The sequence below is a fragment of the Manacus vitellinus genome, unplaced genomic scaffold (genome assembly GCF_001715985.3).
Source record: "Manacus vitellinus isolate BGI_N305 unplaced genomic scaffold, ASM171598v3 scaffold_12_pilon, whole genome shotgun sequence".
Taxonomy (NCBI): domain Eukaryota; kingdom Metazoa; phylum Chordata; class Aves; order Passeriformes; family Pipridae; genus Manacus; species Manacus vitellinus.
The window spans coordinates 9,669,151-9,685,499 of NW_021938949.1; the positions used below are offsets into that span (position 1 = coordinate 9,669,151).

Sequence of the window (16,349 nt, forward strand, 5' to 3'; positions counted from 1 at the left end):
ACCTGCATACATTCATTCTTGCCCATGACTCCAGCCAGCTGCAGATAACATTTCACTTGCTGCCGAATCTTCTGGAAGCAATCCACGATGGGCACGGTCGGAATGGTGTGGATGCGGCTCAGGATGTCCAGCGCCACGTTGACCAGCCCTTGTTTCCGAGCTATCTTTCCATACTGGATAATTGCTGATGCAGAGGCATGAACTCCCAACATGGCATTGTTGGAACTGGGATCATGCTGAGAGCTGTTTTCGTAGGCAGTCACAATGGCTGGAAATACACCACGAAATGTTTGTCGTTATAAATAAAATTATACATACAGTGGCACCTTATACAGCAACACATATGAAATGGATGACTTAAGGTAATGAAACACTTAAATGGAAACTGAGTAAAATCAAAAACTTGTCAAAATCAACACTCCTGTACGTTGAAATAAAAAAAAAAAACAACCAAGAACTTATTTCAGACAATGTCTAGAACATTCTATGATGAATGCACACTGGACCAGGCAGATTTACCTTGGTAATGATGTTGTCTCCACATGAAAATGCTGCTCCAGTGGGATAAATCATCTGACACAATAGGTAACCTGTTTCTCCAAGTCTTTACAACAGTCTTCATATCATGTAAGCTGTTGTTCCTCCCCAGATTAGTCGGTTGCAATCCTGCATTTATTTGGGCTGCTTCTTGAAGTTCAATTATTTGCTGTGCTGCCTAGAAAACATTAAACAATATAAATATAAATTAAGTATCGATTCTCTGGTACTTGATAGATACTGATAGATACTCTGACTTCTTGATAGAAGCCTGAATGTCCAGAGAAACAGTATCTACATGCCCCTGATATGTTACTTAGATTCTGCAAAGACCTGAGCTTTGGGAAGTTACTGAAGTTTAGAACAGGTTTTCACTGACCTCTCCTATCCCCAAATTAAGGAGAGGAACAAACAGAAGATGGCACTAGTCTCGAACCTACTAAAGGCAGCAGACAGTTTGTTAAAACTTCAACCACCTGAAGAAAAGGCCCACAAACTTTAATGGAATTTAATTACCTGTAGTACAATAAAGCCAATGTAGTATTCTCTAAGCTACCACTTGGCAGATAACAGTTGTATTCATTGTTAATCAACTAAATGAGATAACTATTTGAGAAAAAAAAGGCAGTTCGAATTTACAGAGTGAAATCTCTTGAAACAAAATAAATTAAAGTAATATTTTCCTACAGTCATCTCAGTATCAGCTCTCACAATAGCTTAACCTTCATCCTACACCCATTCATCACATAAATTTAATTTTCTCATGGGTATTTAATCACATACTATCTGATATTAAAAAAAAAGTAATTACTGCAGTGCAAATTCATGCCTGCATTTGTACCTCTGTCAGTCACTGACTAATTTATCATTTCTTCATGAGGGATATATACATTTTAGATTGTTTTAAAAGCTCGTTTTAATTGATATCTGAAAGCATTTTATTTAGCAATATTAATTCTTTCATGCTACAGATGCTGCCATTCTTGGTGGGGGAAAAATACTTGAAGTACGTGTGAAAACTTAGTAGGAAGGAATTAAATTCATCAAGAAGCCTCTTTCTGAGCTCACAAACTGAACCTATTTACTTGACAACTTTCTCTGCATATGGAGAAAACTTCCATATTCATTCACTTTATCTGATGCATCTACTTATAAAAATTCCAAGGTATGAGTTGCTGTGGGAGGTAGTTTTAGTAGAGGTAATTTTAGCAGAGGTACCTTCTTAGATAGTGTAGATTACTTACTTATGAATCACACCTAGCATGACACACAGGATGAAACTATCCATTTTAAACAGAATTATAGAAGCCACTATATCAAAGAGAACTCAGAAATCAAGGTCCTCTGCACTTCTACAGGTTCATTCATAGTTCTGAGCAATGGCCCTTCAAGAAATGCATCCCTGTTATGAAATTTCAGATCATGTTGCACTGAGATATTCTATAATTGCTCCCCTGGGGATGAAAGGTTTCCTCCACAGGAACAAGATCTAATCTTCATCAAGTATATGTTTATAGGACACTTAAACAGGGACAAAGTCAGCTTAAATGAGAAATGAATAGCATGTTTTGCCCAGATCCCACACAGCCAAGCACAATCCTGCCCCAGCCCCACTTCCACACTGGCTCCAGCTGTATCACACAAGTCAGAGAACACAAGGTTCATTTTCAAGAAGCTGCTGAAAGCAACTCAAGGCCAAATTCAATTTTTTAAAGATGGATTTAGGCACCTACTTCCATTAAGTTCAATTTGGCAATAATATCTACTCTCAAAAAGTCTTCTCTTACAGTTGCAAGATGAATTATTTACATAATTAAATCCAAGACAAAACAACAGCATGTTGATATTTTACACATTTCAAAAGGAAAAACCAAAGTCCATTTTTGTTATGGCAACATATGTATGAAAGTTGCAATGGACACATCCCATACATTTTTCACCATGCAATGCACATTATTTCATTTCACATAATAATTAAACTGCATATTCCATATAACCAGAATCATGCCAGCAGCTTCCCAAAAGTATTTCTGGAGGTCTTAAAAAAAAAAAAATGGTCTCAATTTCTCACGAACTCTTAGAAACAAGTACACTGAAAAAAAAAAATTAAAACATGCACTCTGCATGTTTTAATCAAAAAAATACCATTCTGAAAAAAAACTATCGACTAAAATATTTTACACTCATAGTTAATAAAAGTTCTCAAACCTGCTGCTGGAAAACAACTGGCCTTTTCTCTCTTACCTGGAGAAGGGGGGTGTGAACGTGTGAGACCACGTGAGGAAGCCTCCTCCATTCCCGGATGGCCAAGCTGCTCGCCATCTCCACCAGCCGCTCGATGAAGTTCAGCTGCTGCTCCTCGGGGTGGCAGATTGCCAGGTACCCTCTGTACATGTTCACCTTCCAGGCCATCTCCTTTGGGCAGCTCAGCTCCACCTGGTAATAAGATGGTATCTGGTAAAGCTCATTCGTACTCAAACAGTTAAATGACTTTTTTAAAAGCCTTCTTAAACAAACAGTTTTGATGTTTATCAATATTATCTTGTTTTCTAAAAATATCAGGTTAAAGCATCAATATTTATGTCACTAGAGGAGTTTCACCTCTCCTAATGTTACTGGCAAGGGCAGGCTGGCAAATAAATTGCCAGTTCTGCCCAAGAGTAGAAGTGCCTGGGTCCAACCTGCTCTTGGGGTGTTTTTACACCGACAACTGTAGTGCAGCTCAAGGCAGCTGAGCAGTGAGAGCAGCCCTGCCACAGGAGCAGGAAGCTCACAGCAAACCAATTCACCTTGTAAAAAGCAAAAAAGATGCTTCTCAGCAGATAAAACAACACACACTACCTCTGCAATGCTTCAGGGGCTCCAGAACAAGTAACATCAGCTTCTCACTTAAAAAGATCCTGTCCCTTCCTGTCAGCACATTATGCAGCATTATACTCCCTACTGTCTGCTCTAGGGCATTGCTTAGTTTATGAAAATAAACAGCTAGTGTTTTTTCAAGTAATCTACAACTAACCTTCCCATTTATGTTAATTGCTGAGCACAGGTGCAAAGTCAAGTTACAGTGCTAAAATAATTTAAAAAATAATTTTAAACCACTTTCTTAAATCTTGGAACAGTAGAAATATGGCAACTAAACTCAGCAAGGCACCTGAATTGTCCAGCACCTAAATTCTGTGAGCATTTTACAATAAACTTGCACTGAGCCAGTGCTCACCAACTGACACTGCAGGTTTTTAATCTACAACTTTTCCACTCCTCTTTCTTCTGCTTTACATCACGCCCTTTATGGTTTGATGTGCAACCCAGAAATCCCTCTGCATTACCCTGTTGTTGATATACTGTATGGTAACCACTGCAATTGTTATTTCTGTAATCCTCAGCTGACTTTTACACCTGAGCCAGCAAAGAGAAACTGCCAGGTAGCAACCTTACACTTACACAGTGAAAACAATCTCTTTCTTTATTACATTATCTACTGCATCATTAAACACAATGGCAATGTGAGCAAATGGAAATGAGTCTTGGGTCCTATCAAAGGCTACTTGCTGTTTTAATAGCTCAACATTAATGGGTAGATTATTAAAAATCTTTCACAAAGATTTATGAAAACTGATAGATATTTGCCATCCTTTCTGGCCTTTCTTGTGAATCAACCATGGAACTTGATAAAAAACAGCCATGTTAAGGAATATCAATAGAATTGGAGTAGTGAGTGCAGCAGCATAGAATCAATTATTCTTCCAGATCCTAATATTTATGCAAACGTGTCCTGACACTTTCACAAGAACCTGAGTAGAGCCACAAAAGCTCCATTTATGGCTTCAGCAGCACCTTCTCCTTAGTCATTTAGTAAATGTCTCATTACTGAAAATACCTCATTTAATATAACTGCAGCTAGAGCATATCAGCACTTACTCGAGGTTGGCACTTCCACTCAACTTGCAATTCTCCAAACCCAGAACCTGTCAGACATGATCTATTTTATTCTGTTCGAGCTCAAGGTTTATAACACACTGTACAATACAATTTTTATTTTAGCCTTTAAAAGCTCCTCAAATAAACTTATTTTTAAAATTAGCCTCTGAAGCTGCACAAAATACCAAAAGTTATAAGAACAAAAGAAGTTAATCAAAACGTAAGTAGTACCCTAAAGAAAATTTTTGTTGCATATACAGCTTGGTACTTACAGATTTGGTTTTTCACAGGCTGATAAATGATAAAATCCATATTTAGAAACACCTATTTAGTTTGAACCATCAGTACTACAAACATAGAAAAATACCATTTCAAATGCAGCAATGGTTGGAACCCCCTTAATTTAGGTTCCATCAAAAGACAACACTACCTTTAATCAATGTAATAACTTTTATGGTTTTCACAGTTTAGCCTTTAATGCAAAACATACTGATTGCATCCACTTATTTTCCCCTCTGACAAAAGAAAGTGTCACAGCAGAATAAATATAACTACATTTTAAAAAAAATGCATAATTCAGCCTGATTTTGAAGGAAGTAAGAGAGACACACAACTCTCATATTTCTCATGCGAGACTAAGCTGTCACAATGAAGCAACTGGCTGGAATATTTTACATATAGAAACTTAACTCTGCAAGATACTGGAATTAAAGGATGCTCAGCATTTTTCATAATCATGTTGTATCTTTTGCAAATTTTATGACACTATACAGCCAACTGTCAATTTGATGTGTAACACTATTAACTGGTAAGTATTGGTTCAAAACTTAAACAGTACTGATGAAATAATAAACTCTATTTAACTGAAGGACTAATTGTTCTGGTTCACTCCCTGCAACATAAGAAAACACAGCCTAAGGCTTTGCTCAGAGCTCTGCCAGTAAAATTGTATGTTAAATATGCAATTCACCCCCTTATTGCAAATTCTGGCATCTTTAGCAGAGTAACTCCAGTAATGTCACAGCAAGCTCCTTTCCACTTGTGATTTAATGCAGTATTCTCACCTTTCAGATTTCAGTTCTACATCTGGTTTGTGTTTCTATATTAACAAAGTACAAATGAACAACTCTACCTACCGTGAAAAGAGGATGTATTTCCTTAAAATTAAATCAAAAAAAAACACAGCCAAGAAAAAACAAACCAAAACAAAAATCCCCCAACATTATCCATCTTTTATAGAACAGCAACACCACATACAATGTTAAAAAGAGTCCCAGACAATCCAGTGGTGACTCCAACACAGAAATCTGTCGTTTGCCACAGGAAGCCCAACATGGCTGTATGGCCTGGCTTTTTATAGCAGCTTCAAGAACAATAACCACCACTTTACTCACATGGAATGGCTCTTAAAAGAGTTGGGAAAATACCTAAGAGAGGATGAGGAGAAACTAAACATGAGCACAAAAAGCCCCCACTCACCTGCACCAGAGCCTCCTTCATAGCAATCCAGTTTGAGACCCTCCATGCACACTTCAACACGAGGTAAGGATTTATATGACCTTTTGACTGGCCATACTCTGTCAAAGGCTCCCACTGGTTCAGTTCTTTTGAGCAACTAAGAAAATCAAAAGCAGTGTCAATTTGGTTACAAAAAAACCCCCAAAATTTCAATAAAACTGACTACAAATGTTGTATAACAGAATGTTATCTGCATATTTGTTTGTCTACAAACAGCTTTGCAAGCACTGCAAAAGTTTTATCCAGATGGGAAGATTTTTTTTTTAATTTATTTATTACCAGTTATAATATAGAAATCTGTGAACAGGGAAAAGCTGCATTTTGTGTGTCTCAGAGCAACCATTTTAAATAGGAAAAACAAATTTTAACTCCAGTCTTTTTCCACCAATAACAAATTACATTTTTATAGCAATTCAGGCATATCACTTCTGAGGCTCTGTTAAGGGAATAAAAACCAGCTTATTTAATTCCCTTAAGTTTTCCCTGTATCTGAGCTAAGTCCTAAGTTTATTCTTTAAATCAGCAGCAGGGTATTTCCCTTCCATTGCAGGGTAAAATACTTGTTCTGCATTCAGTCTTACCGAATCCAGTGGTCTTCCCAGAGCTGGTACTCAGGAAAGATGGAAGGGGAAGCGTTGTTCCGTTCGTGCTCCTTTTTAGCCTTTTCCATTGCTTTTTCATAAGTTTCTTGTGCCTAAAGAAAATTCAGCCATTCTACTTTTCCATCTGCTGTATACACAATAACTCACTCTTTTCTTTTTAAAAAAATAGTGATAAGAAAACCTTTACAAATGAAAAATTGGTGGACGTGCTCAAAAATCTCACCTTACCTATGTATTACACGGCCTTAAACTACTACCATAGACAGTAGAGAAGCTGTGGTACCTTATATTTTAGAAGACTAAAGTTAATAATTAATGTTCAGAGTTTTTTCTTGCTGACCAGAATACTCATTCTCATAATTTCTAATATCAAGACTGTACCTGTTCAAAAAAGCCATGCTGTTCATAGGCAATGGCTGTTGCTGTCTCGGGGAATTTACAGCGTTTCTGCCACAGTCCAGCCCACATATCCTCTTCTTGTAACAAGGAGTAGAGCTCAGCAAGGGAGTCCAGTATTTCCTAGAATGTTAAGAATATGTATTTCTCCACAGTCAAGCTGTCCTTATAAAGCACAGCAGATAGCAAACCTTCACATTCTACACTGAGGCAAGCTGAGAAAGACATGATATAGAGATGTCTCTATAATAAAAGCTCTTTAAAACTCTAGAAGGCAAGCACTTATTAACAACCACGTACTGAGAACACTGCATAACAAAAAAATCCTAAGGCTTGTACACCGATTCTTAACACAACAGATGAAATCATAGAAAACAGAACTGTTCAATGAGCCAGCAACTTGGTCTTTATTGTAAAAAACCATAAATCTGTCATATTAAGCTTCCTCAGCTGAACTGCATAAGCAGATCATACCTGCCAGACTATTAAAAACACAACAGCACCTCAGCAAGGAACTCTATTTTATTTAACTAATAATTCTTTAAAGTCACACACCAACAGATTTGATGAGGGAAAGTATATTCCCTTTGAGGGAGATGGGCAGTATTGACTTCTACTTCAGATTTAAAATTGGGGGCAGAAATGGTTATATCTAGTTCTACAGTGCTGCAGGGAATTAGTGTCAAAAGCAGATGGATAAGAGGGATCAAGAGAAAAAATTGTGAAAATATCAATGACAGATCAAAGAAAAGCATGAGAAGTAGGTAAGACAAAGTACTAAATATTTCATCTATTCACAAACATGCAAGGACAGGAATTCCTTCACTGAAGGAAAAAAAAACAACACCACTTTAACAGGCTTCTAAATACAAAGATTTAGAAGCAATTGCTCCTTTGTACTCAGCACTGGTGAGGCCACATTTCCAATCCTGGATTCAGTTTTGGGCCTCACACTACATGAAACATTTTGAAGTGCTACAGCATGTCCAGAGAAGGGCAACAGAGCTGGGGAAGGGTCAGGAGCACAAGTCTGATGAGGAGCAGCTGAGGGAGCTGGGGGTTCAGCCTGGAGAAAAGGAGGCTCAGGAGGGTCCTTATCATTCTCTAAAACTACCTGAAAGGAGATTGTACCAACGTGGGGGTCAACCTCTCTTTCTAAGTAACAAGCAATAGGGTAAGAGGAAACAGCCTCATGTTACACCAGAGGAGGTTTAGATTCGATATTAAAAAAAATGTCTTCACCAAAAGGGTTGTCAAGCACCAGAACAGGCTGCTCAGGGCAATGGTTGAGTCACCACCCCTGGAGGTGTGTAAAAAACATGTAGATGTGGCATTTGGGGACATGGGTTAGAGGAGGACTTGTCAGTGTTACATTTTCCTCTTCATGTTTCATAAGGTATTCCAATTAATATAACACTACCTGTTGAGGAGGAGTTATGCTTTCCTGCTCATAAAATTCTGTTGTCTGTTTAGGCTTAATCTGTAGACTCAGTCCTTTTTCAAAGGCTTGGTGTTCCAGCATCAGTGTAGAACGAAACCAGAGGTTGTGAGTTTTACCCAAGTATTTCAGGACACAAGGTCTGATGGGAATGGGAGGAACACACTGTGACATTGCTTCCACAAAGCAGTTCAGGGCACTGGGCTGGCAGTCTCGCTGCACCTGATGGCTGCCACTGCACAAGAAAGGGCTTATTTCACCTGCTAGAGCCTAGAAAAAAAAACATAATAGTTATCTGATTATTCAGATTCTTCAATTAGAGAATCTAGATTTAAAATCTCTTTAGTTCAGGGAACAACCCTCTGACAAGTATATTTCTCTTTGAAAATTGAAAGGCCCTATTTCTTTCAAAAGATGTGTTGATAGAGGTTACAGCATTCACTAGTCAAAGAATGGCAAACTTCTCCAGGTAAGTGAACAAAGTCATCACAAGAATACATTTTCCTGAAACAGCAGTCATTTAGAAAGAGGAATCTGTAAGTGGGAGAGAGAGATTCTCACATGTTGTTGTCTGTCAGACAGGATTTTCCAAAGTCGTGAAAAAAGCTGTATCCAAGTCTTCTCTGCCAAAGGTGTAGAAATGTGACATAACTGAACAAAGGCACTCAGCAACGCTCCAGTCTGGGAACAAAGAGATTCACATAAATAGGAAAATACAATTAATACCGTGGAAGGACAGTTCAGTTATACTGTACTAATACAGAGTAAGCAGTAATGCAAATGCCTTTTCCAACAAAAATAAGTTTCCTTTAGCAATATACACTTGTAAGAATAAATTCATCCTATTTTCATGTTGATAAAGACTGATTCATTACTGTAACCATTCTGAAAAAACAAAGGAAAAAGGAAAGAAGATGACTTTGGTAATAGGAATGATCAGGTTAATTGGACAGAGCTGTTACTACTGTGAGAGTTATTTCAACATAGCTTTCAGCTACAATTATTTTCTTAGAAATTATTTAATCATAAGATGCTGATACACATTTTTGATTCTATACCCTGTCTTTGCCATCATTATTTTCTGAACCAAACAGTCAAAACACACTTAGAGGTGAAGGAGGATGAAATTCAATTTTGTAGGAAAGGGATACAGTAACAACTATTGACGAAGGCTTAAGAATTTTTTACCATATGCAGATAAGAAATTACATCAGATTATAAGACATGTCTACACAAGAAAATTTACTTTAAAAAAATCAGAAGTGTGAGATGAAAAAAGAAAAATACACCTCAGATCAGTTAGAAGATTTCAGTATTAAAGGGATTTGTCACCAACAAGCTGTACCAACCTTCACTTCTCGAAGAGAGTCAAGAAATTTGTCATGTCGGTTGGTCAACATGTGCAGCTGATTCCCAATGTCCTTCTCCGAAAGTTCCTTGGTTTTTGGTGTACTGGTCTGATCTCCTGGAGCCAACTCAATGTCTATTTCAACATCCTATACAGAGGTAAATAACTTAGTAAGTAAACACAGTTATCTTCTATAGCTTTTGTTACAGGTACTTTTGCTTTTTTTTCCCCAATACAAAATATACAAAATATTCTCCTTATCAACTTATTTCAGGTCTCACTATTTCTGCTACTTCTTCAGGTTCAGATATGTAATTGCTGGAGTGCTCTAGTAAAAAAAGGCTCAATGAGTGAATGCAAGTTTTGAGAAACCCACGCAGGCTTAAAACATGAGATACACCAGCAATCTGTACACATCATCTTCAAGACACGTTCTCCAAACTTATGTGCTGAGAAACTAAGAAGATATTCCATCAAAGACATTTTTTCCACACTATTTTCTGTCAGTTACCTCTTCTTTGGATTCACTGTTTTCCCTTTCCCGAGGCTCTTGTTTGACGTGGGTCACCATAGCAAAGGCTGCCCTGTCGTGGCTGTCAGCGAGGTTGATGACATTGGTGATGGAGGGCAGCATGGCCCCCTGGCAGCTTGTCCCAATCGTGGTGTTCCTCTCACACACTGCCAACAGGAGCTGAGACATGGAAAAGCAAGAGGAGTTTTTAAATATACATTTTATTGTAGTATTTCAAAGAAAACATCACTACGGTTTAATTTTTAAAAACAACGGAAAAGTTGCAATAGTGTGTTTAAGGTCTATTTATCACCTTTATTCAATAGAATCTTCTGCACCTAAAGCCTCCATTTTGTACTTTTTAACACATATAATTAGTGCCCTCAATCCACTAACGTATACAGACTCTCACTGCTATCCTAAAAAGGATGTTCACAGTCCTTAAACTCATGTTTTAATGCATACATTCTTAAAATAAAAAGGTTTGGTCCCACCTTGTTTTAAATAAGCAAAGATGCAATTTCATTTCAATGCAAGCCCACCTAACACCTGTCATACCACCAGAGCAAACATTGTAGCTTTAACATTGTAGTTTTCTGGAAACCATCTACTATAACAATTCTTGTAGTTTTTATAATCATTATCAATTGTGAGAGAGGGCTTTTCTTAAGAAGTATTAACCTGGCCATTAAGCTTTTGGCAGAGAAAATAGATTTTAAACATTTATATTAAAGCCCCTTTCCAAGCATCAGCATCTCAATGGTTTAGACATTGTATTTATTTTTAAGCACCACAGGAAGTATCTGAGACAGCAGACCTGGTATTTTCAGCTTTGATATGGATAATACACACTACAAGCATAGGGAACCAAACATATTTCTAACTGTATTTCTGATACAAATAACTTCCCTACCTCGATGCACTGCTTTATCCAGAAGTGATTTCCCATGGCTTCCCAGTTTTGGGAACAGGTCACATAAAGCAAACGCTCATAAACACGACGTTTCATGGAATTGTCGAAGACCTCAAAAAACTTGGCTCGGATGAGCGGCTGGGCACAGCGCAGACCCGACAGGAACGCTGGCTCCAGTTTGGCTGTAAGTTCACTACCAGAAAGATTCTCATCCCTAAAGTGAGTAAAGGTGAAATAACAGAGACATTAGAAAGAGAAGCCTCCTAAGTTTTGTATATAAAGCACTAAAAATCCAGAGAGGTGATACTCTGTAAAAGCCCCTGTGGTGTTTTGAGAGAAACAGCAAAGAAAATATTGCTGCTCCTTAGAAAGCTGCCCTAGAACAAAATCTTATCATACTTGTAAACCACTGAGCCACATGTGTGTTCTGTCTGAAATGACAAATGTTATTCATTGATAAAAACTTCTGAGCACTGTGTCCACACAAAGGCTTTGCACAGGGAACCAGCAAACAGTCCAGCAGCAAACAGGGACTGCAAAATAATGGGAATGAGCAGCACAACATTAAATACCTGGCATTTGTTGATAAGGTGACTATTTAAATTATTTCATCATGATTCAAAACTTGTCAGTCTACCTAGCAAAGTAAGTCTCCTGAAAGTCTAATTTATAATAAAGTTTCCAGGAAAAAAAAAAAATCTTTATATCCTACAGATGTGAAAACACAGATTTCAGCTGTCACCACGGTGCTGAGTATACAATCAGCTATGAGGATGCCCTGGGATCTTGTGAAAGGAAGCAGTTGGGATCGTGGAGATATTTTATCAGTGCCAAAAAGGAAAAATCCTTTCTATTTTCAAATTGCTTTCCATAAATATGTACTGTGGTCTCACTGAAGTGAATGGATTTTGCATTTTAGAATAAAAAACATGCATTTAAAAAAACTCCTTAATTCAGACCTAAAAAGATTGATGACATGTTATAAAGGTCATATATGGTACAAATTATGAACCAATAAGCTGCAATAAATGATTAATTGCTGTAATTACCTATAGACATAGTTAACAAGGTCTAAGAACTGGGCATTTAATTCAAGGTCTTCTGGAAAACGCTTTTCAATGTAAGTCATCATTTTCACCAGTAAAATGGACTTCTCCCGGAGAGTAGGTGTCTGTGTTAAAAGAAGACATGATTAATTTTGTCAATTCATCTTCAAACATGCAGAGGACTAGCACATTCAAAGTACCACTCAGCCATCCTTTATAGGACTCTTGCACTTTTGAAGTATTGAAAAATAGCTTATTAGGTCATAGTTCTTAAAAAGAAAAGTAACTCAAGCATTTATCCTTCTAATATATGTTGGAGAATTTTAAAATTGTGACTTTACCAGGGTTAAGCTGTTCAATGATTACAAAAATCTAACACAGCACTAGATTATCAAGTACTCAGCTCTAACAGAAAACATGGAAATTGAGGAGGTCACAAAATGTTACAGAGTAGCATGATATATACCAGTATTAGTCATCTTCCTCCTGAAGAATCTCTCTGTCCAGGTTAACGTGAAACATATTTTAGAACTTCCATTTTAAAACTTTCTCAACAGCACTTGAGATCACACACCGAAAATAAGCCCACAAAATGCCAAGCATCTATAACTCCAGCCATTTTCACAGGGAATGCAAGGTAGTCCAAACCTCATTGAGAGCATCTAAACATTTTTAACAGATCATTACAAACCTCACTGTCAAAACTGATGAATAAGAGTGGCTTACAGTTATTTAGTATTTGAGAGCAATAATGATTTTATCTACTCTATTTACCTGATTAGCTGCCATTGGGGAATTGTTTTTCACCCACTCTTCCACTATTTTTACCACTGCACGAAGAATTTTGGCATCAGTAGATTTTTCAATGAGAGATGTTAGAATGGCTTGTATAAAATTTTTCCTCATTTCCATGCTCATCACAGCCAGACGAGTTTTCACAAGATCCAGACTGAGTATTACCAGTTCACTTGTACCTGCTATGGATGCAAAGAAAGGATTAGAATTGTGTACACAAAACACCTTGGAAAAAAACCTTCAAGATAAGCTACTGTAATTTGAATAATAGCAACAACAATATCTTTTACTTGGAAATACATCCCTAGAAATAATGTTTTCAGAATCACTACTTTTCATTCCTAAACAACTAAGACAGACCCCAAGGCCAGACTAGGTGGGGCTTGGAGCAGCTGGTCCAGTGGGAGGTGTCCCTGCCCATGGCAAGGGGGTTGGAATTAAATGATCCTTAACATTCCCTCAAATCCAAACCATTTTATGATTCTATGATTCCTTCTAAAACCAAATCCATTCAAAAATTCTAAAGGCAAACCTGTGTGATTTCCTTTCAGTAAATCTTTAGTAAAAGGTATTATAGACCCCCAATACTGAAAAAACTGCCATTATCCCTGTGAAAGAAATTCTCTATGATGCAGCACATCTAATTCTGTTCAGCTAATTTCCTGACCTGCTTATCTGTCAATTTTAATAATTTTCCAATTGTTTCTCAGTTTTAATAAAACTTGCAAGGTTCTCATTTATCTAATCAAAATATGGGCTGGAAACCTAACAGCAGCAATTCTTTCAGAGTATTTTCTTCAGTAGCCTATTCATTAGTAAATTATAGAGCTCTTTACTAGCACTGAATTTTCTTCTACAACATCTGATTTTTTCAATGATTCATGACCTAATTCATTTGATGATAGAATTGTACAGACTGAAAAAGATGCTATTTTAAGAAAAAAACACCAGCTCCAACAAATTAATTCACACACAGTTGTTCCAATATTATAATACAGGAAGGAGTAAAAAAAAGTGAAAGCACAGAACAATCAAAAAAATTCAGCCCTTCTTCCCTCAACACCGTAGTCTCAAAGAATTTCACTATTTCTATTTATGCTACAGCTCAACAAATATTTCACTAACCATCCACTGGAAAGTTTGGGTTATATTGATATTCATATATTAAGCTGGAAAATGGAATTTGTAAGTGTATTTTTAGTCTTCAATACTTCAGTAATGCTTCTCACTAAGTATTTTCTAACATGTAATAATGCACACAAACTCTGAAAAATCATTTAAATCTCTTTGAGGTGAAGAGATTTTAATACTTTACAACATTTCTAATCATTAACAGGTGATATAATATAAATACCTGTATTTGCTTCTGCAGTTCCTGCTGTTGCCTGTGGGTTCAAGTGTTCCCTGACCATCTTCTGCAGGGATCTCATGAAAACCGAAATCAGCCTGTCAATGTAGCTGGGATTGTTGCTGCAGGCAGACTTCAGGATCATTAAAGTCCCTAGAGATAAAAACGTGACTTTAGGAATTAAAACCTCTCTTGGATGTGACCTGAGTAAAATACAGATGCCATGAAAGAAGCACAGGACTGCCCAAGTTACAAACACTAGAAATCTAAAAAGATTTCAAGAAGCACACACATCCTGTGTGTGCCCATCAAAAAACATACTCATTAAAAAAAACATTTCTTTTTGTGCTCAGATGGGCACAACATTTAGCCCACAAATTCTGGGCCACAGAATTACTACAATATGCACGACCTGACAGCTGGATTGTGGTGCTGCTTTTAAGGGAGCTCTGGACAAAATGTAACAAACATCTTTCTTGGTTAGTTTGTTGTAAAGCTTGTCCTGACATCTGACAAATAGGCAATTCCCAAGGCGAAATTACAACCATCTACAAAGCTCACAGAATAGAATAGTGAAGGACATTTGCCATTTAAATCAGCAACTTTTCCAACATTGTACAATTTCAAGTCTGTATTACCAACACAACCAGTCCTGGACCACACTCTATTATTCCAATACATCTTTGTCATTCTATTATTCATCTGAGTTCTCTACCAGTTAAGTAAGTACAAAAAAAAAAAACAAGAAAAAAAAGAAACATTTCAGCTCTTCAGAACTGTATACACTAAAAATTCGGATTTTCTCAGTCAAGAAAAAATAGCATTTTTGTACTTTCTTGCTTACTGAGAACTTAAGACCTATGAATACATAAATCTTTCTACACTGTCTAAATCTGATAAATGAGACTTTAAAAAAACTGGAAAAGAAATTATAGGCAGTAACTGTGTACACAGATTCCTTGAACCATTCTACTCTATTTCAGAGTACTCTGCAGGATTTGGTTTTTTCCATGTAACCAGCTTCCAGTAACTTTCACTTTATTTTTTGGTTAATTTGAATGCTGCACCTTTTTTCCTATGCACTTTGCATACAGAAGGCTTCCATCTATTACAGCTGCAGCTCCAATAATTGCTCCCAAACCAGCTACTGGGAGAAGACAGAACACAACGAACCCCCCTCCAGTCCCTTTCCCCACAGATGAGACACCCCGAGCTCATCTCAAGGTAGCTTGAAATGCTTCCCACAGCTTCCTCTGCATGATATCAGATTGCAACTTCCTCATGGCAAATGGAAGCTCATGGTAAAGACCTGACTCATTAAGGGCATTCCACATCCAGCTCCCAGAGAAGCGGGACACGTACCGAAGAGCTGGGAAGGGTTGGCGTTGGTGGCTTTTTCGTAGTTGGTCAATCCTTCATAAATAACCTTTCCAACTGCAGCATAAAGGCACTCCAGCTCTTCATACTTTGAAGCTACACTTGAGGTACCTGCAGAGTAGAGAGAGGTGTGTTTGCTTTTGGTAAGATTAGCCACAGAACAGGCAAGGAGCAGTTACACTCTGAACACTCAGTTGATAAAACATCACTGGAGTTTCATCTTGTCAACAAACCAAGGTAACACAAGGAGATCTGTCATTTATATAAATCTTTTTATTATAAAACCAGTATGTATTTTATAATAGTAAACCACTTCTGAGTAACTCAATTTGAGGAGCAGTTTTACATTATAGATTTATTTTTTTCCAAGAGATTACCTAAATTAGTTTCTATTAAGACACAGCATATTACCTATTGCCTTTCTTTTTTACACTTTATCTCCCTTCCTTTTTCAGCAAAACAGCAAAGCTTAACAACTAAAAAATTGCACTTCTGAAGCTGAAAAATTCTAATTGCAAAAATACATTAAATTTATAGCATGCATTCCTTGAACTAAAGTTATGACAGCCACAGGTTATTAAGTTTTTATGTCAATGGATAAT

At 37.2% G+C, this 16,349-nt stretch overlaps 1 protein-coding gene across 3 annotated transcripts in view; it reads right to left on the reverse strand.

Annotated features, from left to right (window-relative positions):
• TRRAP (transformation/transcription domain associated protein) overlaps nt 1-16,349 on the reverse strand; it is a 75,504-nt gene that overhangs the window by 21,717 nt on the left and 37,438 nt on the right. For all 3 annotated transcript variants that reach the window (XM_029957781.1, XM_029957782.1, XM_018067332.2), the window contains exons 45-59: nt 15,733-15,858; nt 14,377-14,523; nt 13,002-13,204; nt 12,231-12,352; nt 11,182-11,395; nt 10,269-10,448; nt 9,759-9,905; nt 8,971-9,090; nt 8,392-8,679; nt 6,957-7,094; nt 6,555-6,667; nt 5,935-6,070; nt 2,782-2,973; nt 520-715; nt 3-268 (exon numbers count right to left, since the gene is read on the reverse strand). In XM_029957781.1, coding sequence (XP_029813641.1) covers nt 3-268; nt 520-715; nt 2,782-2,973; nt 5,935-6,070; nt 6,555-6,667; nt 6,957-7,094; nt 8,392-8,679; nt 8,971-9,090; nt 9,759-9,905; nt 10,269-10,448; nt 11,182-11,395; nt 12,231-12,352; nt 13,002-13,204; nt 14,377-14,523; nt 15,733-15,858 — 2,588 coding nt within the window. The remainder of the gene's footprint in view (nt 1-2; nt 269-519; nt 716-2,781; nt 2,974-5,934; nt 6,071-6,554; nt 6,668-6,956; nt 7,095-8,391; nt 8,680-8,970; nt 9,091-9,758; nt 9,906-10,268; nt 10,449-11,181; nt 11,396-12,230; nt 12,353-13,001; nt 13,205-14,376; nt 14,524-15,732; nt 15,859-16,349) is intronic.